The sequence below is a fragment of the Cornus florida genome, unplaced genomic scaffold, assembly GCF_030987335.1.
Source record: "Cornus florida cultivar Cherokee Brave unplaced genomic scaffold, ASM3098733v1 CherokeeBrave_3.0.0_Hap2_Chr10, whole genome shotgun sequence".
NCBI lineage: Eukaryota > Viridiplantae > Streptophyta > Magnoliopsida > Cornales > Cornaceae > Cornus > Cornus florida.
In genome coordinates, this window is record NW_026775580.1 from 28,082,942 (window position 1) to 28,100,777 (window position 17,836).

General features: G+C 39.3%; 1 protein-coding gene across 1 annotated transcript; it reads right to left on the reverse strand.

Annotated features, from left to right (window-relative positions):
* Nucleotides 1-14,517: 14,517 nt before the first annotated feature.
* LOC132278785 (uncharacterized) lies at nucleotides 14,518-16,660 on the reverse strand. Its single transcript, XM_059780672.1, has one exon. The coding sequence runs from the start codon at nucleotides 16,610-16,612 to the stop codon at nucleotides 14,960-14,962; it is 1,653 nt and encodes a 550-aa protein (XP_059636655.1). The 5' UTR covers nucleotides 16,613-16,660; the 3' UTR covers nucleotides 14,518-14,959.
* Between the last annotated feature and the right edge of the window lie 1,176 nt (nucleotides 16,661-17,836).

Sequence of the window (17,836 nt, forward strand, 5' to 3'; positions counted from 1 at the left end):
TTTCTTGCATCATTGGAAACAATGTGATAGAGCGAGCACTTCTTGAACTTGGAGCAAATGTTAATCTTATACCTTACTTGGTGTATGAGAAGTTAGGTCTAGGAGAGTTAAAACCTACTTCGGTTGTTCTACAGCTTGCTAACCATTCTGTCAAACAACCACAAGGTATTGTTGAAGATGTACTCATAAAAGTGGACAAGTTCTTCTTTCTGGTCGATTTCTTAGTACTTGATATAAAACCTATTCATGATTCCAAAAAGTATATTCCAGTTATTCTTGGGCGTCTTTTTCTAGCCACAGCGAATGCTTGCATTAACTGTAGGACTAGAGCCATGGATTTGTCTTTTAGAAATATGAAAGTCAAGTTAAACATCTTCAATGTTATTTATCATCTCCACGATGATAGTGAATACTTCTTCCTTGATGTTATTGATGAGTTGGTTGAGGAGTCACTCCTAACTATTTTATCCAAGGATCTTTTAGAGGCTTGTCTGAATCACTTCAATTATGAAGATTTCGATATTGAATCTTTGATAGCTGAAATGAATTCTTTGCTCAACTCCACTCCTATCACAGATTTTCCTCCATAGAAATTTAGATTAGAGCCTCTTCCACCACTTTCTAGTATTCTGCCTATTCCTTCCTTAGAGTCTCCACCTAAGCTTGAGCTTAAGCTACTTTTGGATAAGCTCAAGTATGCTTTTTTGGGTTTAAATGACACCCTCCCGGTGATCATTGCTTCCAATCTTACAAGTTCCCAAGAAAGTAGTCTCTTAAAAGTTCTTGAGTAAAATAAATAGGCTATTGGATGGAGTGTGGCTAATTTAAAAGGAATTAGTCCCACAATTTACATGCATCAGATTCATTTGGAGGAGGATTCCCGAACATCTCGGGAGCTCTAACGAAGATTGAATCCTAATATGAAGGAGGTGGTGTTGAAGGAAATTGTGAAGTTGCTAGATGCAGGAATAATCTACCCCATCTCAGATAGCAAGTGGGTAAGTCCTACTCAGGTAGTACCTAAGAAGACAAGTATTACAGTATTTGAGAATTCTGAGGGAGAATTAGTTCCATAGTTCACCACCACTGGTTGGCGTGTGTGTATTGATTACCGAAAACTCAACTCTGCTACTAGAAAAGATTATTTTTCACTTCCATTCATTGATCATATTCTATAACAATTCGCTAGCCAGAGTTATTATTGTTTTTTAGACGGATATTCCAGTTATAATCAGGTGGCCATTGATCCTAAGGATAAAAAATAAATAAATAAAAATAAATAAATAAATTACTTTCACTTGTCCATTCAGTACATTTGCATATAGACGAATGCCTTTCGAATTGTGTAATGCGCCACCAACATTCCAGAGGTGTATGATGTCTATCTTTTCGGACATGGTTGAAAATTTTCTCGAAGTCTTTATGGATATGACTTCTCTGTTTTCGGATCCACATTCGAGATTTGTCTCTAAAATTTGTCCCTAGTGCTTCAGCGTTGTAGGGAAACCAATCTTATTCTTAGCTGGGAGAAGAGCCATTTTATGGTTCAAGAAGGGATCATTTTAGGACATATCATTTCAAAGAAAGGTATTGAAGTTGATAGAGCTAAAGTAGATTTGATCTCCAAATTGCCTCCTCCTACCTCCGTAAAGGGAGTGTGATCATTTCTTGGGCACGTCGGGTTTTATCAACGCTTCATTAAAGATTTCAGCAAAATTTCCCGTCCTCTATGTAATCTACTTGCAAAGGACGTTCTTTTTATCTTTGATGAGTCATGCCTGGAAGCTTTCCACAAGCTTCGCTCTCTTCTTTCTTCAGCTCCTATCATGAATCCTCCAAATTGGGCTCTTCCATTCGAGATCATGTGTGACGCATCTGATTATGCTATAGGTGTTTTCTTAGGACAATAAGTAGATAAGCTTCCTCATGTTATCTACTATGCGAGCAAAACTCTTTCAGAAGCACAATTAAATTATACCACAACTGAAAAAGAGTTGCTTGCAGTTGTCTTTGCTTTAGACAAATTCAGATCATATCTGTTGGGTTCTAAAGTAGTGGTCTATTCTGATCATTCTGCTCTAAGACATTTTCTTTCCAAAAAGGAAACCAAACCCCGTTTGATTTGATGGATCCTCTTGCTTTAAGAGTTTGATTATGAGATCCGAGATAAAAAAAGGGTCATTAAATGTGGTAACTGACCATCTTTCTAGAACTCATATTGAGGATACCTCATCTTCACTTCCAGTTTTTGATTCCTTTCCGGGTGAACAACTGTTTGGGGTTTTTCATACGGATTCGCCTTGGTTTACTGATATTGTGAATTACCTCGCAATAGGAAAAATTCCTTTGTCTTGGTCAAAGCAGGAAAAAGATCGATTCTTCTCTTAGATTAAGATGTACTATTGGGAAGATCCTCAGCTCTTCAAATATTGTGCTGATCAAATCATTCGTAGATGTGTTCCTGAGAGTGAGTTTCATAGTATTCTGACCTTCTGTCATAGTTTAGCTTGTGGAGGTCATTTCAGTGCAAAGAAAACTGTAACTAAAATTCTTCAATGCGGTTTTTTTTGGCCATCACTCTTTCGGGATGCATACTTGTTCTGTAGGTTATACCTTCGATGTCAGCAGTTAGGATCAATTTTTAGAAGAAACATGATGCCCTTAACTCCAATCTTAGTTATTGAGGTTTTTGATGTTTGGGGTATTGATTTCATGGGTCCTTTTGTTCAGTCAAATAAAAATGAATATATTCTTGTGGCTGTTGATTATGTGTCTAAATGGGTTGAAGTAACGGCTACTAAAACCGCCGATCACGCAGTCGTGATTGAGTTCATTCAAACAATCATTTTTAGTCGGTTTGGTATGCCACGAGCTATTATTAGTGATGGGGGTGCTCACTTCTGTAATAGGTATTTCCGTACTTTGGTATAAAGGTACTCCATTACTCATAAAGTTGCCACTCCCTATCATCCCCAAACAAGTGACTAAGTTGAATTATCCAATCGTTAAATTAAGAGAATTCTTAAGAAAACGGTTAAGCCAGATCGTAAAGATTGGTCTTTAAGACTGAATGATGCTTTGTGGGCTTACCAAACAACTTATAAGACTCCGATTGGTATGTCACCTTACCGTCTTGTCTATGGTAAAGGGTGTCACCTTCCTGTAGAATTAGAACACAGAGCTTTTTGGGCCACAAAAATACTCAACTTTGATATGAACTATGTTGATCTAACAGGAAGCTTCAATTAACAGAGCTTGAAGAATTATGTAATGATGCTTATGAGAGTGCTAAGGTTTATAAATCAAAGACTAAGGTATTTCATGACAAACATATCTTGCGTAAGACTTTTGGTTGTTTAACACACAACTGAAACTTTTTCCTGACAAACTAAAGTCACGTTGGGAAGGTCCATATATGGTTATTTCTATTACACCTTACGGTGCAATTGAGATACAAGATTGCAAAATTGGACAACTATCTAAGGTCAATGGACAGAGACTGAAGCCCTACATAGAGGGTAGTGTGCAGAGAGGCACAGTAGAGGCAGTAGAACTTCATAATCCTATTTACTTGGACTACAGAGGTCAGGTTTTCATCGAGTTATCGACGTTAAACTTAGCATGTTGTCGAGCTATCGACGTTAAACTTAGCATTTGTATGTTGTACCGTAGTTTTATTTTGTTTTTAGTTATTTTAGTTTTTGATTTAATTATTTTCTTTTCTACGTGTTAGGTTTATTTCGGTTTAGATAAAATAGAAAAAAAAATAAAAAAAATAAAGAAAAATCCAAAAATTTGTCTCAATGCTCGAGCCTAAACCTTGGGGCTCGAGAATCACTTACTAAAGGCTCAAGCATCAGTACCTCAAGCTTGAGCCTTTCATCATCATTAACTTTAGGGTTTTCAGCGGCAATGCTCGAGCCTTAAACCTAGGGCTCGAGCATTTGTACTTTAAAATAAAAAGAAACCCTTGAGCCGCACTCCTTTGCTTGTTTTTGCATCCATACTCTCTCCAATCTCTCCGTATTGATCATTTACATCATCTCAAGCTTCAATCTCCATCAAAAGGTAAGATCTATCTCAATTCCTTTCAGTTATATACATATATATATATATATATATATATATATATATATTTTCTATATATACACATTGATTTCACCCTGAAATAATGTCAAAAATTTCTAAAAGTATTCAATTTGACCCTTTGTAACCCTATGTAACCATGAATCCATTCACAACCTTGCAGAGATTCCAAATCTAAAAAGGGATTTGACAAACACGGGTTGCGTAATTTTGGAGGGTTAAGGTGTTAATATAGGAAGTTTTGGGGTGTTCGGTAATTAAGGAGGAATATTGGAGTGGATTTGGATTACTTTGGGTTGATTTTGGAAGATTGGAAAGGAGATTCGCTTCGGTTGAAAACCAGGAAGCTCAAGCCCTTATACCCAGGCTTGAGCCTTTGCTTGCAATAAGCTCGAGCATTAGGATTCTAAGCTCGAGCCTTGTAAAAATTGCCGGGAACCCTGCTTTGTACTAAAACTGAATTTTTACATTTTGATTTAGTTAGATTTTAACTTTCTTGTATTTTTTATTAAATCCAAATAAGGGGTATTTCTTTATTTACATTGTAAACTTAAAGTACATGGACATATAAAAATAGTAAATGCACATAATGTGATTGATGTGCAAGGTCCTAGCATTTCAAACTCAAGTTTTTGGAACTTCTAATCAAAATGGTAAAGTCCATATGTGAGTTTGACCATCTGTATGAAAAGTCAAACTCGAGGTTGACCATTCGGGTCCCACAAAGGGATCTGGTCAAAGTGAGTGATGGAGAATAGTAGTAATGAGCGCTGAAAAGTGCGCATTTAAACCCCTTAAGTTTGAGTGTTCCAGCACCTTTATCTATCTTACTTTCCCATTTTAGACTAATTTCGTGTTATTGCCCTTTTTAGGTGCTTATCCCAAAAATAAGTCAATTCAGCCAAATAAGAGCATTAAAGAAGTTAAATCAAGCTGAATGGAAGAAATGAGCAAAGTAGAAAGCTAAATGAAGCAAAGTGTGGAAATTCAACATGTTCGATCGATCTTAGCATTTTTTCGATCGATCGAAAGTTCATCGATCTAAATAGTTCAAGATAGATCCAAGCCCTTGTCCTTATCCAAAAGAATCCAACAAATTCGATCAATCCAACATTTCCCAGATCGATCGAAATGATTTGATCTTATCCACACCTACCACTTTTGTCTTTTTCCAAAAAATATCCCAAAATATCTCCGAGAATTGTTTTTATTCAAAAAGGCACCGCCAAGGATGATCGATCTCTGCAGCATTCGATGGATCTCAGCCAAGTTTGATCGATCTCAACACAGTTCGATCGATCGAACTTCCTCAAGTCCGAAAAAAAAAAAGATTCCAGCTCATCAAAAGTTGGCTCATGGTGCAATCATTGGAGGGACCTTGGTGTACGAGCCCAGACCATTGGTGTGACATTTGACCTACCTATATAAGGATTGAGAGCCACTTTTAGAGTATAATTGTTATTTATAATTCATATATCTCATATCTTGGAGAGGAGGCTAGAGATTAGAGAGCTTTTACACATTTTGGGAGTTCTTCCATTCTTTAAGGGTTTCCATCAAGAAGGAGGTCATTCCTACCATGGAGATAGCCCTTGAGGGTTGGATGACTACTTCAATAAGTGGCTAGACATCTACTTGGGGCTAGAGTAGCCCCTAAGTTTGCTTCCTAGACTTAGTTCTTTGCATATATTTGGAGATTTATTTGTAACAATGTTTTGATCTTAGATTTATATATATATTAAACCAGAGTACTCCAGTAGGAATATTAAACCAGCCATCCATTTTTGCAGAACCTTCGGATTCAGATCCTTGGCAAGTAAATGTTATTCCATATGAGCCAAGTTGGATCGATCCGATCATAACTTACATCAGGGGAGGTATTCTGCCCGAGCAAAAAGACGAGGCTAGGAAAATCAAATCGAATGCTGCAAAGTACGCTATAGTGCATGACTAGTTATACAGAAGGTCTTTTTCTGGGCTGTACTTAAAGTGCGTTACTCCCATAGAGACTCGGTAGGTGCTGCGAACTATTCATGAAGGTGTATGTGGAAACCATTTAGGGGGAAGGTCTTTAGCGCACAAAGCAATGACACAAGGGTACTTCTGGCCGAACATGTCGCGAGATGCGGAAGAATTGTCCAGAAGGTGCTATAAGTGCCAAAGGTTCGGACCACTGATTCACCAACCACCTGAGGACTTGAACGTAATGGCCACACCATGGCCTTTCGCGCAATGTGGGATGGATGTGGTTGGTCCTCTGCCAACTACAAGAGCTTAGAACAAGTATGTGCTGCTGGCTACAGATTACTTTACTAAGTGGGTGGAAGCAGAGCTGCACCCGAGCGTAACTCAAATTCATATGAGACGGTTCATTTGGAGCAATATTATTTGCCGGTTTGGCGTTCTGAGGTCAATCGTCATGGATAATGGGACAAACCTTGACAGCAAGCAAGTAAGAGAGCTGTTGGAGGAATATGGAATTAATCAAAAGCTGGCAGCAGTAAGTCACCCCCAGGCCAATGGACAAGCGGAGATCACTAATAGAACAATCTTTGCTTGTATCAAGAAGAAGCTTGAAGAGAAGAAAGGAAAATGGTTAGATAAACTGCCGAACGTCCTATGGGCTTACAGAATGACCCCGAGGCGACCGACCGGAGAAAGCCCATTCGCCATAGCATATGGTACCGAAGCAGTTATACCGGTCGAACACTTGGTTCCGACTGTTCGGAGTTTGGCATGGAGCCGAGAGCATAACGACAATATGTTGAGTTTTAACCTCGATATGCTGGAGGAAAAGAGAGATGCAGCGGCAGTAAGGCTCGTATCTTACCAGCAAACGCTTGCGAATAGCCATAACAAAAAAGTAAAGCACAGAGACTTTATACCAGGTGATCTGGTTCTGAAAAAGAAGGTGGGCATAGTCAAAAAGATGATGCCACCATGGGAAGGTCCATACAGAATTGCAGAAGTCATAGGAAAGGGGGCATATACCCTAGAGACCATGGCCGGAAGGCTGGTTAACAATCCTTGGAATGCTACGTCTCTAAAGAGGTATTATCAATAAAAAGTTAAGAGTTTCAATGTTGAATTTTGTTCATTTTCAATTGAATACAAGCGTGTGTACAAGTTTCTGAGATTTATAAAAGTAATATTCCTCTTTAAGAGATTGATCAAGTGAAAATAGCAAAGTAAGTGGCAGCTGGCACTATGATCCGAAAGCCAAACTCTTGCTAAGAAATAAAAAGCCAAGTGGCAGGTGGCATTCTAGCCAAGCGCCAGGCACTTAAGCGAAGTAAGTGGCAGCTGGCACTATGAGCCGAACGCCAAACTATTGCTAAGAAACAAAAAGCCAAGTGGCAAGTGGCATTCTAGCCGAGCGCCAGGCACTTGAGCAAAGTAAGTGGCAGCTAGCACTATGAGCCGAACGCCAAACTCTTGCTAAGAAACAAAAAGCCAAGTGGCAAGTGGCATTCTAGCCGAGCGCCAAGCACTTGAGCAAGGTAAGTGGTAGTTGGTACTATGAGCCGAACGCCAAACTCTTGCTAAGAAATAAAAAGCCAAGTGGCATTCTAGCCGAGCGCCAGGCACTTGAGCAAGGTAAGTGGCAGCTGGCACTATGAGCCGAACGCCAAACTCTTGCTAAGAAATAAAAAGCCAAGTGGCATTCTAGCCGAGCGCCAGGCACTTGCTCAAAAATAAAAAGTAAGTGGCAGCTGGCACTATGAGCCGAACGCCAAACTCTTGCTAAGAAATAAAAAGCCAAGTGGCATTCTAGCTGAGCGCCAGGCACTTGCTAAGCATTTGCTCAAAAATAAAAAGTAAGTGGCAGCTGGCATTATAAGCCGAGCGCCAAACATTGCAAAGTAGATGAATGTGAAGCTGGTTGTTACCGCCCATGCACAGATAAAGTCAATGTTTTTGTCATCTCATTCATGATATGATATGAGGTTACAAAAGATAAAGCATACAGATGACATAACTACAAAGAGGCAGGAAATGAAAATATCATAAGAGTCCTAGCTAGCTGCCTCTGTTCTGTCAGCCTCTTGATTGTGTTGACTCACCTCTTCATCTTCATTGGTCGTCCCATCCTCACGAGGTGAGGAGTCGAGATGAATAACTGAATCGTTCTGTTGGGGCCCAATCTCAGTAGTGGTTGAAGAAGGGACCATAGTAGACAGAGGAAGAACGTCCAGAGGCTGAATGACAGAGGGAACTGTAGTGACCCTGGAGGAAGCAATCTCCTGATACTCATCAAAAATGTGTTCAGCAGGAACGGAGTCTGGATCAACATAGACTCCTGGAGGATCAATTTCTAGATCCTTATCAACTTCGTCCGGAGTGGAACCAGTCTACCCGTCGGCAGGAGCACGGTCGGAGAAACCCTCTCTGTACCCCTGAGCATACCTGAGAGCCCCAACCCTTGAAAACCGGGCGTGAAGAGCCAGCATACCACCATTCACCTTGCTAATGGTGTTGAGCAAAGCATCATGTTCCTCCAGGGCTCTCTTCTCAAAGGTTATCCGAGCGGACTGTTCGTCAGCCAGAAGGCGCTGGAGTTCAGATTTTTCGTCCTTGAGCGAGTTGCGCTTGGTCTGCCAAACGCTCTTCTCAAGGTGAAGGGCATCCCTTTCATCCTGAAGAGAATCGGTTTCCCTTTTCAGAGCGTCTCTCTCTTTTTCAACTTTTCCAAGATGGACGAACAGTTCTGTGTTTTTGGTGGCGAGGATGTTATTTTCTTTATGGGCCACCTCAAGGCTGTCAGAGAACTTTCGAGCCTTGGCATTCCCTATTTCCACCTGCTTTTGCATGGCCATCATACCAAACAGGGTCTGCAGAGATATGCATGAACACTGGTTAAACCGATCGCATAGTCAGAGGAGGTTAAGCATAAAGATTTTTCTGATTGGGAGATAAAAATTACCTCCATGGCAGATAAGGGAAAGCGGCTGAAAACCTCCTTCTGGGATAGACCTCTGGCGGTTTCAATGTCCTTGGGAGTCCACATGCCCCTGTAATATGCCATAGCGGTCTGACCATCCTTGAACATGGTCTCGTTCGGCTTCACGAATGTCCCATCCGTTCGGGCGAATCGAGGAGTCCATGGTGCTATTGCAGAGGCAGAGGCAGAGACAGAAGCTGAAGCAAAAACCGCAGCTGTAGCAGGCCTAGAGGGGGCAGGAGAATTGACTGGGCGATGCAAGAGTGTACCCGGCCCAGAAATTTGGATCCTTCTTGTGTGAGATGCATCATCAAGGTTGGCTGCACTGTCAGGATGAGGCCTTTTGCCTCGCTCTTTATCCTGAGCACCCGCAGTAACAGCAGAATTAGTATTGACCTGAGGAGGTGCGCTCGGATTGGTATAAGGAACGCTAACGGCAGGATCAGCAGCCACTACGTTTGGAATGGTGTCAGAAATAGTGGTCGAAGAAGAAGCCAAGGCAGGAGAAGAGGTTGCCGTAACAGCAGCAATAGTAACTCGGGGAGGATTCTTCCTTCTGCCGAATGAAAGAATCTGGAGCTGGCTCATTGCACTGCCAAGGTCTGAAATGGCGAGAAGGTTATCTGAGGTAAGGAGGTCTGAGCAGGAAAGAACGTCGTTCAGAACGTAATTCTTCAAGTAATTGTCCCTATCCCTGCAAACACTGTAGTTCAAATCGTCACAAGGAATGCCTAAGGAACGGCACAAGAAAGTACAAAAGCGAGGAACACAAATTTCACAGGGACAATCGTTCTTATGGGTTTTGAATTTCTTATACGAAGAGACAGAACACATGCCAAAGGTGCTCGAGATTGGATAATCCTCTGCAACTGGAGAAGACCAGGCCCCCCTAACCCCTATTATGTTGTTTTTCCAACCCTTTTCAGACTTGAGTGTGTCTTTGCATATGGACATCTTTTCAATCGGGTAGAGGTGGTAGAATGGTTCCTCAAGTCGGATCTTACTAACCTTGTAACAGAGAAGAAAATCTGTGATATCAAGATCCAGACCTTTGTCACGGGTCAATAGTAGCAGAACGGATAGGATCCTAAAAAAATTTGGATTTACTTGCAGATGAGAGATTCCTAGTTTGTTGAAAACATAATTAAAGAAAGGATGCAAAGGAAACCTAATGATGTTCAACTGAAGATGGGTAAACAAGACTTCGCCGGGAAGAAGGCCGGCACAAGTCCTGATATCCACGTCTTTAGGGCAGTTTCTAATTTCTATATCGACAAGGAGATGAAGTTTCATGCGAAGAACATCTAGATCTACAGGCATGGTGAAAATGAATGGGGTTTTTAAGGGAGAAAAAGTGATCTTCCAAAAGAAAAAGGCAAACGAAACTAACCTCAGAAGGAGAAAACGTAGATTACTGCAAGATCGCTGGAAAAAAGAGCTTTCGCAGAGGTTCGCCGGAGGAGATTTGATTTGATTTGATTTGACTAAAAAGAGAGAGAGGCAAGCAAAGATTTGGCCAACAGTGATGCAAGATGGAGACAGAAAAAAGGTTTGAGGGAACGTCTCTGATACTTATAAGGACAGAATGGGCCCGAAGGTCGAAGCGTCAGGAAAACGAGGAGTTTCTTTGGAATCTCGAAGCATCGGTTTTAGATCTGACCGTCCATTTTCCCACGAGGTCTTCTTGAGCCGTCAGTGTCATGATTAGCCGCCGATAATAATTACCCCCTTATTTACTAGGGGGTAATTATGGGGGCAATTGAAGATACCAAAGACGGATTGGACCAGCACCAACCCGCGAGTAAGGCATCAGATTGAATGGTAGGTCCGAGCCCAAGCAAAAAAGGTACTGCAATGAGCCCAACACCCACGAAAGAAGGATCGAACCGAACAGTTGAACTCAGCCCATAGCACAACACTGAGAGTTAGGCCCAACATCTGAGGCTCACATAATGAAGCCAGGCCCAAAAGGAAGAAGGCCCTAGAATAAAAGCCATATACAATAAGTTGGTTAGAATTTTGGTGATGGACTATAAATAGACCATACGAGTAGAGAGAAGGGGGCTTTTTGGATTTTTTTTATTCTGTTGAAGTGTAAGAATTTTAGAAAGAGAAAAATCGGAGGAAGTTCTTGCATCTTCAGGGTCCCATGGACTACTTGGATAGGAGGTTGGATGTGTATGGATTATTACCTATGGATGGTTGTGCATGTATATATATAGATATATATTATATACATATATAAAAGGGAAAGTAATTTATTAATTACTTTTATGGTAACTTGGGTAGTAATATTTAATCTGATGTAAATGTTTTATATTTAAATAATAAAAATATACATAGATTTGATACGTGTTATGTTTTGAGTTACTTTATAATATTATGATAACTTAAGTATTATTGAATAATCCATTAATAAATAATGGAATGTGTATAATTTATTTATTTAATAAACATATACATAAATTATATACGTAACATATTTTGCTTACCTTTTTAATATATATAAAAGGGAAAGTAATTTATTAATTACTTTTATGGTAACTTGGATCGTAATATTTAATCTGATGTATATGTTTTATATTTAAATAATAAAAATATACATAGATTTGATACGTGTTATGTTTTAAGTTACTTTATAATATTATGGTAACTTAAGTATTATTGAATAATTCATTAATAAATAATGGGACGTACATAATTTATTTATTTAATAAAGATATACATAAATTATATACGTAACATATTTTACTTACCTTTTTAATATTTTAATATTTATTTTTTAAAGTTGACTTGGATTGGGAAAATGGTTTGGGTTATTTTATTTAGCCTATAAATATATAGTTATAGGTTGTAAAAGGGGGCTAGAAATATTCACGTGATATATTCTAGAGAGAGAGAATTAGAGAGGGAAGGAGGAAAAGGAAGGAATGAGGAAACAAACCCTGTAAAGAGAAGATCAAAGAAGAAGAAGTTAAACTTTCGATCCGAAAGTTTAAGGCAAGTTCTTCTTCTAATTCTTTCCCTTTGATTCGTGTTTCTATGCACGCCTAGGAAATTTCAGGATTTATTAAACACATAAAATTAAATAATTATGCATATTTAATTGGATTAGAATATAGGTTTTATGAAATTGGTTCATATCTGTTCTTGTGTTATGAATTGATAAATGCATGATTTTGATTTGATTTTCGGTGTAAATTTTTATATGTTTACATTATGTATTTTTCATATCTGTGGAATGATGGAACGTAAAAACATGCTTAGGATTCCTGAACATTAAATAGGAACTAGGTTTGGGTTTAAATAAATTTAAATAGACTCAATCATAATGATGCTTGCTATTTGAATGTTTTAAACAAACGAATGGATTTAATCTTTTAAAATGTTTTAGTAATTAAGATTAAATGTGTAGGATGAATTGGATATGGAGAATACTTATTTGACGGTATAATAAAATATCATCATCTATAAGATTCAGTTTGTGTATGACATATGATATAGGAAGCTTAAATAAATAATAAGTCATTCCTATTTTGTGATAACTTGATATCATATTATCATAGTTTTTCTGGATTGTTTGATGTATTTCCTTTATCGTTACATCAATTGTTGGATTGTGTAGTTTAATGCACCGGTATGGGATGGTGGCATTTTAGGGACGGATTAACTTATCAGTTAAGTCCTACCTATTTTATATAAGGGAATGGATTAACTAAAATGTTAAATCCTACTTATATTCAAGTCAGGTCAGCTGAACAAGTTGAATGACTTATGGAGGATTAATTTATTATATAAGGGAATGGATTAACTAAAATGCTAAGTCCTACTTATATTCAAGTCAGGTCAACTGAACAAGTTGAATGACTTATGGAGGATTAATTTAAACTGGATAAGATGGTTACTAGATTATATATATATATAAGTATGGTGCCATGATATGAGCTTGAGTCTCAGGATCAGTGGTTAGAGCGCGTATATCGCCAGGGATGTGTAGCTAAATATAGTGTAATTGTGTACCCTGGTAGGTCTAGGTACTCATGCCCACTATATGTGTGTTTTGTATGTTGCCTACTATTCAGGTTGAGACAACCTTATAGTCTAGTGAGGTTCCTTTAGTGTGTGTGTGTACATATATATATATATATATATATATATATATATATATATATATATATACGGACTACTAGTTACTGTTGGATTGACTAGGATGTATACGTGTATCGGATCTCTGCTTGGACTGTAGTAGAGTAGAACTTGTTTGTGGGCCTGACCCACCATTATTTTTCAGGTGTTCGTCAGGAGTAGAGGTTGTTCGTGCTGAGCGGGGATCAGTCTACTTCATTCTTCCGATGCTACATAGGAGTTCCTTTATGATTCAATTTCCTGATTTAGATAGTTATTGCTGTCATTTGTTTAGTTTGGATTTTCTAGGGGTCCACACAGTATGGATTCCCGAGTTGTATTTTGGTGGATCAGTTGTATCAGAAGAATTTATTAATTAATGGAAATATATTCTGAGGTTTATTATTAGATTATCATTTTAGTTTCTTGTCAGCATTTTGTTTATTCTTCTTTATTCTTTTGTACTCTGTGTTCGTTTATTATCAATTTGTTTTGATATCCTCGGGTATTCGGGCGTGGGCCTGGCCAACCCGCATTCGGAAATCCGGAGGTATCACAATATCTTTCTCTAATTTTTTAATCATTGAATTTTGTTTACTTTAATTTTATTTACATAATAGCTTAATCAATCAATCCAACCAATCTTTGATCACTCGACCTACTAGCCCTATATATTGTTTCCATTGCAAAGGCACCCACAATCCCTGGGGACGATCCCTACTTACCCTAACTATATTTTTAGTTAGAGGTAGTAGTGGCTTTTACAAATTTAAAACTTGGCCACATTGCACACTCACACTCTTAGTTCATATCTTGCAAACTTTTGGTGTAACCAACGACTGAGCCACCAAGTAGGGACTTTGAGAAGAAGTGTACCTTGAGGTTTTTGGGTGCTCTGGACGTAAAGGTGAAATCCATTTGTCATTCTGACAATTGGATCACAGGGTTGTAGTGTAAAATTCTAATTTTGCCCTTTTTGAGGAATTGGTGATTGGGTGTCGGGAAGTGTGTGATGTGGTGGATCGAAGTGTTTCTAGAGATTATGTGATGTTATAAGTGTAATGGTGAAGTCCGATATCCGATCGGACGGTCGTGTTCTCCGTTTTCAATTTTATACCTTAAGCGTACTATATCGGGAAATGGTCTCAGGAGATGGAAACGCCATTCCTTCTTGGAGTCTAGATGGTTGGTATATTAAAAGGGGGAGCGCAAAAATGGGGTGTCTACATATATGATATACTTTATTGGAACATGTCCAACCAAAAGTGTCGGATACATATTCCTTACTTATATCTGTGTAATGTGTATCTGACACGGGTACTTCAACAACAACTCTTTTTCCCAATTACTTGAAGTCAGCTACACGAATCCTATATTTCCATTCCGCTTTGTCTAAATTTATAACCTTAGTCCAATCACATGCTATCATATGCTACTTTACCAACTCTGCCTATGTTAACTTTGGTCTTCCTCTGCCCGAACATTACCCTCGATATAGACTATGTCATTCTTCTTTTAAAAGTCATCTTTGAACATGTCCACACCGATTTTTTTTTTTTTTCATTTTATCCCTAATTTGTGCTACTCCGACCAATAATACATCATATTTATACACAAATATATACATCATATTTATACACAAATATATACATCATATTTATACACACCCACACCCACATATATATATATAGCAAAGGTGGGGTGACCGGCGTTTGCGCTCACTTCGACAATTAATTTTCCAATGTAACCAGTTCCACCAATGATTAGAATCTTGCTTTTCTTGGCAATTGAAATTTTCCGGGAAAATCAACGAAACTTTCCGGGAAGACCTAGTGGAATCACAGGATGTGGATTGTGGGATAGAAATAGTTGGACTCCAGGGTTTTGTTCAATAACAGAACTGTTGAACACAATTGAGTTATTGATACATTGTGTGTTGCTGTTTACATCTGCTTTTGTTACTTGATCTTTGGTGGTTCTTGGATCTTTTGACCTCCCTCGTTGCATGGAAGCTCCTCTATTTTCACCACATAGAGTTTTGACACTAGCAGCTTTGTCATCCATGGGATGTATTGTTTGGCCAGTAGCCATCTTATGGAGAAACTTGGAACTGTCATCTTTGATCTCTTTGTGCAGAGGAGGTTGTTCGCCATTGATTGTAGATGGTTCTTGACGCGATTCACTCACTGTGATTTTGTCCTTCGGATCTGAAATCACATTCTTGATCTCTAGTTTTTTGTCAGAGCCAGTGAGTGACGTCTCCTTTGTGTCAAGAATCTCCTCCTCTGGCTGCTTTTGTTCGACTTGAAATGCAACACTTGGCTGCTCTTTGGCTGCTGCTGCATTTGAGCTTGATGTTATAGTTAATGGCTCAGTAGTTGCCTTCTGCTTTGGTTCCTCAATAACTGCTCCATTAGTCTTCCCTTCTTTTCCGACTTCTTGCACTTCTTCCTGCCTTTTTTTAGTTTCCTCAATCTTTCCAACTGATTCAGGAAAGGGCTTTCTTTCAGCAGTAATGATAGAGACTTCTTGTACTTCATCCTGCCTTTTTTCAGTTTCCTCAATCTTTCCATCTGATTTGGGAAAGGGCTTAGTTTCAGCAGTAATGATAGAAGAATCTGGTTTTGAGGTTGGGGCTGGTGTTGTTGTTGGTGCAGTTGGTGCTATAGGTTGTGACACTTGGGAAGATTGTGGTGCCATCCCTTCAGGTTGGATGGTTTTTTCAGCTGGTGTTTGGTTTTGGGAGTTGAGAACATTGTTGGATGTAATTTCTGTATTTGGCTGAGGCTCTTTTGATTCTTCTGTTTGAGATTTTGCTGGCACTGGCTCATCTAGAGAGGCAGATGGTGGTGGTTTAGTAGTGCTGGGAGGCGATTGAGGGGCCTTTGGAGATGTGGGTTCTAAGTTTTTTGGTGGTGATGGGGGCTGAGGGACTGCTCCTGCTGTTGGCCGCGTTTGGGTGGTTACCGATGATGGAGGTGGTGTGGGTGTTTGGCCTGCAGGTTGAGAGGCCAAACGGGATGGAGATCGAGGCTGAGGGGCTGTTTGTGATGTTGGTTGAGTCTGGGAAACTGTGCGAGGAGACGAGTGCTGAGATGCAAGTCGAGGTTCAGGAGTTGCACGAGATGGTGACGAGGGTTGAGCGGTAGCACCAGACTGTGTTCCTGGACGAGATGGTGATGAGGGTTGAGAAGTGACTCTGGACTGAGCCCCTGCACGAGCCGGTGAAGGCGGCTGAGACTCGGTTCTTGTTGATGGTTGAGCTTGTGGAGGGGGTTGTACCGGGGCTAACTCTGCAGGCCTTTGAGCTGAAGCTGTGGGGGGTGGTTGGGTGGAGGCAGTTGTGGTGGTGGGTTGGGTAGGGACTGGAGTTGTAGTTGTAGGGCGAAGAAGTGAACGAGCTGGTGCTGCTGGTAGCCATGGGAGCTGAAAACGGAATCCCGTCCTTCGTTTTGCCATTGAGAATATAGAAGAAAATAAACTGGCAAAAGAAGTAGATGATGGTTTGATGTTCTTAGCAATGATGATGTTTGGATGTCACAGTATAGGTTTATATACCTTTGGATAGTTTGTGTCTTCTTATGTACACTGATTGCTTCTTCAGCTCTTAGTGTGGATTCCCTAGACAGAGTTTCCTTATCTGGCAGGTCATTTCAATTGCCTTATGGAGTCCTCCACGGTGATACCTTTTGATTCTCCTAGTTTATCAAGAAAAGAACACACCAAGGCATGTTTTAACAGGCAAGCAATGCGTTCAAATTAGTTCCAAGTTCAAATACATTTCTTCATCATCAGGATTAGTTCTAATTAGTTCCTAGTTCTCTCTAATATGCTTACACTGTTTGTTTCCATGCTAATATGTCAGGTATTTGTATTCATTATTTTCCAAGTCCAATTCCGTGCAACCAAACATAGCCGGATAGAGTTTAAACTTTTTGCAGTCCAAGAAAATTATGACCACCACCTGTTGCACTATCATATCCCTAACTGCATAATTCTAATAATACAGACATGATCCAAAGAGCAACTAGGCTTTTTTTCCATTGAAACAAGCATTGAAAATATAGAGGAATTCAGGCATAATCAAAAGTTAAACTGCAACTTTTTCAAGCAGAACAACAGCAACTAAGAACCCAAAATAAAAGCAGCCTCCATTCATGTTCAACCAATGAACCCGTAGATGTTTTTAAATAAAAACACACATACACGCGCGTGCACGCGCACACATTTGATCCAATATCTCTTAATCCAACCAAAAATTGAGGACACTCCCCTGATAGTTTTTTCCTCTTTCACCCTTTAAATTCCTCTTATCATCCCAAAATGAGGACAGGTCAATAGTGCCTTCAGTGGTAGTGGAACAGTGGAGTGGAGAAGATAGGCAAATTAATGAGTTCATTGGGGAGATTACTATTAAAATCTAACTGAGAGCTTCCTGTACTGCAATTTCTATCGGATAAAACCTTTCAACTCAAATTATAATTGTCATACACAAACAAAATATGAATTCTTTCTGGTCAAACAGTAAACTATGCTTATAGTATCTACTACTGTGTAACATGGAAACAATTAGAATGAGCCACCAGAAGCCAGGATAGGAAAGCCACAAAAATGGACATTAGACCAATGTTAAAACATCACATACAACAAATGGTCTGAAAAAGTCATTATCTTTCATTCTAG